Source organism: Bidens hawaiensis, unplaced genomic scaffold (genome assembly GCF_021521415.1).
Source record: "Bidens hawaiensis isolate Kalapana, Puna unplaced genomic scaffold, B.hawaiensis_p1.1 tig00016156_1, whole genome shotgun sequence".
Lineage (NCBI taxonomy): Eukaryota > Viridiplantae > Streptophyta > Magnoliopsida > Asterales > Asteraceae > Bidens > Bidens hawaiensis.
This window is the reverse complement of record NW_027492471.1, coordinates 320,145-332,074: the sequence shown is the minus strand read 5'-3', so window position 1 is coordinate 332,074 and position 11,930 is coordinate 320,145. Positions and strand designations below refer to the sequence as shown.

The window sequence follows — 11,930 nt, the reverse complement described above, 5'->3', positions numbered from 1 at the left end:
AACAATAAGAACACACAGGTCGGGCTTGAACACCAAGGTTTCTCCCGATTTGTAAGGAAATGCGTGAAGAAAAATGGGAAAGTTGGAAGAGTCTTGTAAGGTTTTGATACGGGAAAATGTGAGAACACCGCCCTTGATTTTGGGGGACATGGGAGTTTTGGGGAAATCGGAATCACTCTGTGTATTCTTAAATCTAAACTTGATTTTATTGATTTTTCTTGAGTTTCTTTCAACAAGGAGATTAAGGGTATTCACATTTTTATATGATTATTTGGTTATCAATTTTTTTTTCTTAATTGCAGCCTTAAATTTTTTAGTCGTTGACAACTTGCCATGTCTAAATAAATGGTAAGAATGTCCTATTGTTGTTCTGAAAATCGGACTAAACCTATCGGTCGGACGATTCGATGAGTTTGGGCCCTTTTTTTTCCCGAACGGTTGGGCAGGTTGGATGGAAAAACCAGTGACCTGATGGCTGGCTGGACCGAATTTGGACTAGAGGCTTCATGTATACTTAGAAATTATTTAGCAAAGGACATAGTGCACTATTTTATTATATATGAATGAACTGAATAACAGTTATATGTAAAACTCTTAATATAAGATCCATTAGATCCATATATTCAAAATATCAACCAACGAGAGCCTATGAATTTACCAACCTTTGCTCTATTATGTTCCCGGTCATGCATTTTACATTATACATTTTATGGGGTCCAATGAAGAGAGTTGTTATCTTTTCACAAAATAAATTCAAAGGGTGTACACTTTGATTTTTGTAAGGTTGTGTGTCGTGGGCGTTCAACGGAGCCGTCATCATCGTATACAGTAAATTCTATCAATAAAAAAACTATGACAGACTTGAAAAGGGTAAGATGTAGACAACTTTATCTCTACTTCATAGGAATAGAGAGACTGCTTCTAGTGAGACCCCCAGCTTGATAGTGATCAAGCCTTCGACATAAGACACATAACACTCAAGCATTAGGACCCCAAGATTGGTGCATGCACCATTGTCTTTCGGCTATCAACGCCACCGCATGATGTCTGATTAACCTTCCGCCACTTTTAATACTATTTTCACGAAATTAGTAAAATAACGTCAAAATTAGTGCAATTTCACTTTTGCCCACCCAAGGGCCCACACATATATACGTTATATGCGCGCACCGCTAGAGCCGTGAACGGACAAATTCATCGTATCATACCGTGTCATATGGCGCTGACCTGATTGCAGTCAGTCACTGAACAATCATTATTATGTAAAGTGTCTTGTGAGCTATCGAGTAATCAGTCGCGTCGAGACATATTTCGACATAGGTTAAGGTGTGACATTGACCACCACTACCCGAACACCACCACCACTTCTGACCATCAATATTTGAGCACCACCACCAATCGTTTCCATATTAAAAAGGAGTTTTTCGATCGAAAACATTTTTTTAGTCAACCATCACCTAGGGTTCCAGCGACCTCAATAATTCGCGATTTTTTTCTCTTAAAAAAGGTTCCTAAAGATCTTATATAAGGTTTTAAAGAGGTTTGGGACGGAAAATGCTAAGTATTCCGGCTGAAAACGTTTTCTAGCGATCGAAGACTAACGAAGTTACGATCCTGTTAGTCGTGGATCGTTGAAACAAACATGTTAAAAGGTAGGACCGTCACCAGCAATTTCGTTAGTTAGGATCCACAACGACCCAGAGTTAAACCTATAGGAAAATAATCCTGGGTTCGTCGACCTCCTCGACTTCCCTTTGAGCCGGCTATGGATAGCAATGGCCGACTTTATTTTATGTGTAACCAATTCTATTATACAGGAGTATTAATTAAGAAACAAATAAAGGAACCTAAAATTTTCTGATTAGTACGGTCTACCTACTTTGCCAATATATAATAACATTTTGTAAATATTATAGTTTTCTAGTAATTAAAAGACCAGGGCCGGTTTAACGTTTTCGGAGGTCTAAAACTAACTAAAATGATGAGACCTTTCTTTTTCTTTTCTTTATACGTCTAACACTAGAAATTATCAAAAAATTATGCAATACGAGTTACTAATTCTAAATTAACACTACTTTCAAAATTTCATAACACATAACTTTTATTTAAGATGGAGACTTTATAAAATTAAAGGTAGACTACCCTGAAAAAGAACTCTATAATTTTGCCATATTAGAAATAGTGTACTTAACACATAACTTTTATTTAAGATTGAGACTTTATAAAATTAAAGGTAGACTACCCTTAAAAAGAACTCTATAATTTTGCCATATTAGAAATAGTGTAGTGAATCTAAAAGTTTGAAATGAATAAAGTGGTTATTATTGAAAGTTGCTATATATATGAGTTATGAACATTTACAAAACTTATCTTCCCTATAATGTCTTCCACCACCATCCTAGAAAAATGTCGGATATCACCCCCAAGAAACACTGTCGGAGAAAGATCACTGCCACTCACTTGCTTTGATTTGCCATGGCTAATGTTCCATGCAGCAGTTCACCAGCTTTTCTTTTACAATTTCCCCTATTCCAAACCACATTTCATCGACAAAGTTATTCCGAAACTCAAACACTCGTTGTCCATAACTCTTCAACACTTCTTCCCATTTGCGGGCAACATGATCGTGTTCCCTACGGACAATCATTTGGATATTCAACCTAGAAAACCCGAAATCCGTTATGTTGATGGTGATTCTGTCGCACTCATATTCGCCGAATGCGATATGGACTTCGATGACCTCAAAGGAAATCATTCCCGAAATTGTAACAAGTTTTACCCTTTGGTACCCCTACTAGAAAATGCATTCAAAGTATCGGATTTTGTGAAAATCCCAATATTTGCTGTTCAAGTGACGCTTTTTCCAAACTCGGGCTTCGCTATAGGGATATCGAATCATCACTCACTTTGTGATGCAAGAACAAGGTATTATTGAATAAATAAAATCTTTAAAATGTAAAGTAGTATTATCGGTGTTTCTCTATCTTTTATTCTCGCCACTCTACAACATAAACCGCTTTTTTAATTAAAAAATAAATATATATTTAAAAACACAAATAAGAATAAGCTTTCATTATATATAACCAACTAAAAAAAATAAAAATATGAACTTTCAAATAAAAAGAACATAAATAAAAATACCAAAACTGTAAAATAAAACAGGTTACAAGCTTATACAAATAAATTAAATATATAAACTTATAACTTATAAACTTTTATATTTAAATTTTTAATAGTAAAAGCAAAAAAAAAAAAAAACTATTTCATAAAACTTTTATTAAACTATTAACAAGCTTACCTATCTCACTCGCAATCTCATCTTTTGCAACATTCAAAAGAAAGCAGCCTTCAAACCTACCCTTGCTTTAACAATTAATAAGTATAACCTCTAAGGGTCGGCCCAAGTCTTTTGGAACCCTAAAATGAAGCGAGAATGCAAGGCACTTTTTGAAATTTTGAAGTTACGAACCAAAAAAAACTAACCACAAATATGTTTGTTTTTTCAAATACTTAAGGGTCATTTTTATCATTTAGTAAGTTTTTTATTTGTCTAACATTGGTCTAACGTTAGTGGAGGCCTGAAGCCCTTTACTCCATCTAAAGACGGCCCTGTAACCTTTGAATCCAAGTTTCAACTGGTACCCGCATCGCCAGCGGCGGTGGTGTACCCACTTGGCAAACTCTAGAGGTGGGAAAAAAACCGGTTAACTGAACCGACCCGAAATCGAACCGAACCGGTTTGAAACCGATTATGTAGTAATCAGTTTGGAATCAATGAAACGATAAGTTCGAAACCGGTGTAATTCTGTCAACTAAAGCGAAACCGGTCAAAAACTAGCCAAACCGGTCAAGGTATGATAAAAAAATGATCGTAAACTAGTCAACAAACCACTTTCAACCCGAACCAAAACGAATCATTAGCCGGTTTTGACTTTTGTTAACTATACAGAACCAGTTTAAGAGTAGGGTAAACATAATATAACATAAAATAAAAAAAAATTTCACGTGGTATATCCTAATTGTGGTAAAGGCTGTTATATAAATTGTAACCAACATATTCTCTAAACGTAACAGTTATGATTTCTTGATGGGTTGGGCATCGATTGCGAAACACAACACTTATGAGTTCTTCTTAGCTAGTGATCAATCATTGCCATTATACGATAGAGTGATCAAATACCCTAATTCTTTAGATAAAGTGTTGTTGAATTTCCCACCTATTCGGACACTTGACGAAAACTACAAGGTGCCTCAGCTTGTTCCCCAGACCGATCTCTATCGTGCAACGATTATCATGACGCGATCACAAATCAAATCGCTAAAGAAATGGCTACTAGTTAAACGTCCTACACTAGAATATGTTTCTTCGTTCGCTGTTACGTGTGGTTACATATGGAGTTGCGTAGCCAAATCACGGATTATTATCGAAGGAACGAAGGGTGTCTATGAGGTCGAAGCGTTTGCTTGTATGGCGGATTGGAGGGCTCGTTTGGATCCACCTGTTTCGCAAACTTATTTTGGCAATTGTGTTGGGGTATGCATAGCAACAACAAAAACCACATTATTATTAGGAAGCGATGGTTTTGCAACCGCGGTTGAATTACTAGGAACAGCGATATTGGAAGCCGTAAATAACAAGCAAGGGTTCTTTCAAGATATGGAGGCATCCTTTGAGAAAGGGTTAGCGGAAGTTCCAACGATTGGTGTGGCGGGAACACCAAAACTCAATGTTTATGACATTGATTTCGGGTGGGGGAGGCCAGAAAAATATGAGACTATATCGATAGATTTCAATCGTTCGATATCTGTTAATGCAAGCAACGAGTCGTCGGAAGATCTTGAAGTTGGGTTGTGTCTTTCGGCTAAACAAATGGAAGCTTTTACTACCATCTATAGGAACGAGTTAGAGAGCATGCTTTCAGATGAATTTTAAGGTATTAGTTTGTAATTGTGTTTGTTGTTAGTTAATGTTGTTTTATTAATTAAGATGTTGTTTTATTATGTCCACGTATGTGATATGTAAGGCTATATATAGCCCCCATATGTTTAATGAATAATATGCACTCTTTGGCCAGTTTAATTCACGGAATTCTTATAAATTGAATTGTTATTGAAATTAATCCCAACACAAATTTATGTTTTGGTTGACCATGGAACTAAATGCATTTGGAATCAATTCCACCATTCATGATATTTCCTTAACATAATGGAAGGAATTCTTACATTCCAATGAAAGGTTTAAAAATAACCAAAAGCCCCTCATCCATTTGTTCAAGTAATTCCAAATTAGCTTTCAATAATTTGGATGTAAGGCCATCCGTAATGGGCGAAATATAGGGGCGCAATGGGGCGAATTTGGGGGGAACACCGCCCTTTGGCGATTTTGGGGCGATAAGGGGCGGGGGTGGGAGAAAATTGTCGCCGGAAGAGGAAAATAAATATTATTATTATATTAATGTGTTATATATATATATATATATATATATATATATTACTATTTGTAGCTCCTACACTATTACACCCAAAAACAAATTCTCATCCCTTGCTGACTGGACGCCACGTGTCGCTGTTCGCCCAATTTTTAGCCCCTCCACTACGCATAGCCTAAGTTGGTGGTAGATTAATAATCTGTTCCAACTTCATTAGCAAAGCATAAGATTTGTGTTAAATGATCCATTGATGGCATGTCAAAATTTACAAATTGTTTTAATGCATGAACATTTTTTTATTATTATTTGTATTATACTATATTTTTCACCACTGTGATACCCATATCTCTAACCTAGTATTCTAATATAGTAATCTTACCCCATTTTGCTTGTGATATGAAACTTGGTATAATTGGGTTCTTTATTAACAAAGGATTGTTTTTGGTGCACTTTAGCTTTTGGTCCATACTTTGATCATTTGGATAACTCAATAGTGAAGCCCGCAAGCTAAACACGAAATTAGTCGTGGTGTGGCCAATGCTAAGCCTTAGTTACGAAATGTATCATGACAGTCCCAACTTTCAACCTAATTAATTTGCTCCAACGATCTTTTGTTAACTGAACACTAACCATATTCGTTTTTTGCTTATTTGTACAGCTTATGTTGCCCAAACATTTACGTGTATATTCAAGATGGTAAACTTAATACAAGTGATCGGTAAGGCCACATTCACGAGTTATTTCCGACACTAATTAATATAATTGGCTAGTGGTGCGAACTATTAACAAATGAAAGTCTAGAACAAAATACTTTTTATTGATTGTATATTGTGTACAGAAGAAGAAAAACAAACTATTAAATACTTGAGTTCTTGATCTATTACAAAAAGGAAATAAGGAATAAAAAGAAAAGAAATCCTTGATTTGATCACTCCAACGGTCATGAGTTGATTTGTGATTTTGCTTAATTAGAGCCACTAAGTAGGGAGATGATGTGAATAATAATATATGATATATTTGTTGTATTATTATTTTTTTCTAACACTCTCCCTCAAGTTGAGTAGTGGGGTCTCCAATGCTTAACTTGCCAAGACAATCGTTGAATATTCTTCCGTTTACGGCCTTGGTGAATATATCTGCTAATTGGTCTTCTGATCGGACAAAAGGTAATTCTATAGTTCTTGCTTCAATTTTTTCTTTGATTATGTTCCTATCAACCTCAACATAATTTGTTCGATCGTGTTGAACCGGATTCTTTGAGATTTGGATTGCAGCTTTGTTGTCGCACATAATCCTACTAGCTTCAGTTTGGGGAAAGCCAATTTCAGTCATAAGTTTACGTATCCACAGAACTTCTGCCACGCCCCGTGCAATTCCTCTGAATTCTGCTTTGACACTGGATAATGCTACTACTTTATGTTTTTTGCTTCTCCATGTAACTAGATTTCCACCAACTAGTATGAAGTATCCTGATGTTGATCTTCCATCGTCTTTGTCCCCTGCCCAGTCTGCATCAATGTATAATTGGATCTTTAGGTGGTTGTTTGGTTGAAAGAGAACCCCATGACCTGTTGTTATTTTGAGATATCTAATAATTCTCCATACTGCTTTCATGTGGGTGACTTGGGGTTGGTACATAAATTTACGGACTACCCCTACTGCATATGCAATGTCTGGTCGAGTGTGTGAGAGATATATCAATTTTCCTACCAAACGTTGGTATCTTTCTTTGCCTTCTAGTTTCCCTCCTTCTTCCATATGGATTTTATGATTAACCATCATTGGTGTCAGTCAGCTTGCAGTCGATCATTCTTGTCTCGGCTAAGAGGTCGAGGATATATTTTCTCTGACATATAAAGATACCCCTTTTAGACCTCAGTACTTTAATCCAAGAAAGTATTTTAGTCTTCCAAGGTCCTTTATTTCAAAATTTTGAATACAGGTTCGCCTTCAATATCTTCATTTCTTCCTCATCGTTCCTTGTAATAATCATGTCATCAACATATATGATTAAACATGTTACAAGGTTACCTCTGTTTTTTAGGAAGAGTGTGTGATCATAATTGCTTTGTCGAAAACCATATCCCTTCATTGCTAAAGTGAATCTTTTAAACCAAGCTCTTGGCCATAAATATTTTTTTTAAACGACATACTTCCTTTGCTTTAAAATTTCCTGTGAACCTTGGTGGAGCTTCCATATATACTTCTTATTTTAATTCTCCATGAATGAATGCATTCTTAGCATCAAATTGATGAAGATGCCATCTTTGTTGGCAGCGATCGTAAATAGGACCCTGATTGTGTCAATTTTGGCCATCGAAGAAAAAGTTTCTTGATAGTTGATTCCATACGTTTGGGTATAACCTTTAGCCACCAATCGTGCTTTGTATCTTTCAATGCTCTCGTCTGGTTTGTGTTTAATTATGAAGACCCATCGACACCCTACTGGTTTCTTCCCTAGTGGACGGTTACATTTTTCCCATATATTATTTCTTATCAATGTTTTCATCTATGTCTTCATTGCATCCTTCCAGTTCTTTGATTTTAAGGCTTGTTTACAGAGTTCGGAATTTGTTCAGCATATAAGAAAGCGTTAAAGGCTTTGGCTTCTTTAGATAGATTTGCTTCGGTTATGTTTGCCGTGGGGTATCTGGAGGATTTGGACTGTTTATCCGGGGAATATCTTTTTGCAGGTATTCCTCTGTTGGCTCTTGATGGGAGGACATATTTCTCGACTATTTCTTATTCTCTTGTTATTTCTTGTATAAGTTCTTGTTCCTCCTGCACTGTTTCTTGCACTATTTGTTCTTCTTTTACTTCATGAATGTTAGATATATCAATATTTGCTTGTTCCTTCTGCACTGCTTGTTCTTCTTCTACTTCATGAAAGTTAGATATATCAATATTTTCATGAGTTATATTTTCAAGTATTTGAGAATTACTTAATCTGGATGTAAGTTCGGGAGCATTTGGGTCTGGAACACTGATTGAAGGTCCACTAGATTGATGCGAGGTCCGTGACTCATCTTGGGTGCCATGATTAATTTCTTCAGATGATGAGGCCCATTTTAACCAACTCAGGGTGTCATGCTCTCTCTCCTCCTCACCAGTCACCATTGTGTTGGGAGGTATAAAAGAGCTCTGTTTCAAGAAAGTCACAATTCATAGTAGTGTATATGTGACGTTTTGTTGGGCTGTAACATCGATACCCATTTGGTTGACCCCATAGCCTATAAAAACACATTTTTCAGCACATGGGTCAAGTTTGCTTCGATTGATTTTGGGCATGTGGACAAAAACCGAACACCCGAATATTCGTGGTTGAGGTGTAAGGGGTGGTGATAATTTGGTGAATTCTGAAAGGGCTTGAAAAAAGGGTTTTAGGTCAAGGGCCTTTGTTGGTAGTCTGTTGATAAGATATGTAGTGGTAGCAAGAGCTTCGGGCCAGAAATATTTTAGAACTTTGGATTCAATTAGAAGAGCCCGGGTTATTTCTAGTAAAATAAGGTTTTTTCGCTCGACAGTGCCTTTTTTTCTAGAGTGGAAGCAAGATGTTTGGTGAATAATTCATTTTGTTTGGCAAAATTGTTTCATAGAATCGTTTACGAATCCCCCTCAATTATCAGACCGAAGAACATGGATATTGGTTTTGAATTGGGTTTGTATCATTATATAAAACATAGTAAATTTGTCAAAAACTTCAGATGTTTGTTTTAAAAAATAAATCCACGTCATACGAGTGCAACCATCAACGAGAAGGACAAAGTAACGAAAGTTTTGTCCTTCCGTAATTTTTACGGGTCCCCACACATCGGAACTGATAAGTGAAAAAGGAGAATTAACTCTTGTGTTGGTCGGTTTAAAAGTATGTCTATGGCTTTTGGCCAAGACACAAGTTTCACAATTTAATGTTTCATTGATAGGAAAAAGTTTTGGAAATAAAATATGCAAATAACCAAAAGACGGATGTCCTAATCTTCTGTGCCATAAACAGGCTTCTCTATTTATTGTTCCATGGGCTAACATCACAGTACCATGACGAGTCACTTCCTCCACGTAGTACAATCCATGGCGTTCAGTATCACGCCCAATAATCGCCCCCGTTCTGATATCTTGTAAGATATAGAAGGTCGGGTGCATTAAAACTGTGCAATTTAATTTCTTTGTCACATGACTAACGGATAATAATTTATGTGACAATGAAGGGACGTAAAGACAATTTGAAAGTTTTAATGTGAGAGATATTTCAATAGTTCCTCCTCCTTTTACCGGAACCACCCCCATTAGCTGTTTTAATGTGATTAATTTTCGGTTTAGATTTTGAAATTATGTCGGAGGGATCGAAATTCATGGTGTCGGTAGCACCACAATCAAATATCCACGACTTAGTAATTTTTGTACCAGTTTCGGCCATATTGATTTCCCCCGTAATTTTAACAGAATCCTCAAGGGATTTAGTGTTACCAGTTTTAAATTTTTGGTAGGTGTCTAAAATATTGGATATTTTAGAGGGGTTTTTAGAACTAACAAGTTCTTCAAGGAGATTTTGTAACAGTTGTACGTAAAACTATAGGGTCTATAAAATATTGCCTCTGCTAGGTTTTTCTTTATGTGTTCGCCGTGACGTCTTCCTTGTTTTGGATCTCCGTCTTCATGTTTTTTATCGTGTAGGAGGTTTCCACCTCCAACGCGATTGTTTTGCCCTTTCGGGTTTGGTTTTGGGGTTTGATGTTGGCTGTTTTGGTATTGTAATGCGAGTTCATCGCTACCATTTTCCCAGTCATGGTGTTTTGATTTTGACGGGGCTGGATGGATTAAGAACGTGGTAGGTAAAGAGTGGTTGATCCTAAGATCGTAGCTCCGTTTTGATACCATATTAACAAATGAAAGTCTAGAACAAAATACTTTTTATTGATTGTATATTGTTTACAGAAGAAGAAAAACAAACTATTAAATACTTGAGTTCTTGATCTATTACAAAAAGGAAATAAGGAATAAAAAGAAAAGAAATCCTTGATTTTCACTCCAGCGGTCATGAGTTGATTTGTGATTTTGCTTATTTAGAGCCACAAAAGGGGTGTTTGGCCTAGCTTTTTTAGCAAAGCTTATAGCTTTTTTGGCTTTTTTATAAAATAAGCTTAATTTGGTGTTTGGTTTAGCTTTTTTAGCTTAGGCTTATAAGCTTATAAAAGCTAATTTGAATAGGCTTATTTGAAGATGGTTTTTTAGCTTATTTGAAGAAGCTTATTTGTTTAAGGATATAAATTACTCATTTGCCTTCAAATGGTGATGGATTAATAATATTGAAGTAACTTATTACTATAAAAAATAAAAAATGATGGATTTAACAACTTATTAAGATGTATAATCAACTTATAGAATATAAGCTAATCCAAACACTTAAAAAAACTTATCAAACGATATAAAATAAGCTATAAGTTTCAAAAAGATATAAGCACAAGCACAAAATTATAAGCTAGGCCAAACACCCCCTAAGTAGGGAGATGATGTGAATAATAATATGTGATATATTTGTTTTATTATTTTTTTTTCTAACACGAACTGGTCTAGAACTGTCCCTTCCACCTTAATGTACGCCTACACCGCAGTTGGAAGAAACGCGGTGCACAAATACTGAGATCATATAAATTTTAAGACCTTTTCGTGTTTAGAATTTTGTGCTTCCGTGTTCTATAACCAAGCTTCTTGTTAATTTTCAAAAGCTTGAGCGTTGACAATATTGTGTCCTTTGAAACTATATATATACTCATGTTTTAAGGCATAGATGGTGTAAAATACTGCATAAATATGTTTATCGAAAAGAAAAAGGCTATCAAATAAAAAATCTTAACTATTTAATTAGTATGTTTTTCTATAATAAAAGTTGGTCTTGTGGTCTGTCCTTCAAAATGCAATAGGAAAATGCTTCGAGATAGGATATTGACATTTATGTCATTTTCTATTGTTGGCGACCACATATTGACATTTATGCATGGTAGGATATCATATTGGTTTTTCTCACACGTACCTCGTGTGATGTATAGTCATTTTTCTAGAAAAGTGATTATTTATTGTTATTTTTCAATTGTCGTCCGAAGCTTGGTTCATAGCGACGGACTTAAAATCCGGATGTGGTCTCCATATCCGAAGCTTGTCACATAGGTAGCGTTGTGGATACTCTTTCTTAAGAAGAGATTCAAAGTGATGTTCCACTAGTAGAAAATATACCTTTAATGACACGTCAATCATGGCACACGGTAATTTTATGACGTATAAAAACCGCGTGTCACTAAATATTGTCATCTTTTATAAAAATTTGAGGAAACGAAGACACGCATTTGTTTGTCAATGTTTTAGTGTCATATACACTTTGAAGACCGATCGTGTTTTTTATGGGTAATATTGTCATTAGATGTGTTTTTCTTAGTAATCAGCCCAAAAATTGGAGAATAATTTTTTAGAAAAAATACTCTTATTTAATCTCTCCTAACCCCTCAACTC

At 35.6% G+C, this 11,930-nt stretch overlaps 1 protein-coding gene across 1 annotated transcript; it reads left to right on the top strand.

Moving 5' to 3' along the window:
- Positions 1-2,344: 2,344 nt before the first annotated feature.
- LOC143550742 (malonyl-coenzyme A:anthocyanin 3-O-glucoside-6''-O-malonyltransferase-like) lies at positions 2,345-5,063 on the top strand. Its single transcript, XM_077041341.1, has 2 exons — positions 2,345-2,925; positions 4,075-5,063. Exons 1-2 carry the CDS (start codon positions 2,381-2,383, stop codon positions 4,931-4,933), a joined length of 1,404 nt encoding a protein of 467 aa, XP_076897456.1. The 5' UTR covers positions 2,345-2,380; the 3' UTR covers positions 4,934-5,063.
- The last annotated feature ends 6,867 nt before the right edge of the window (positions 5,064-11,930 follow it).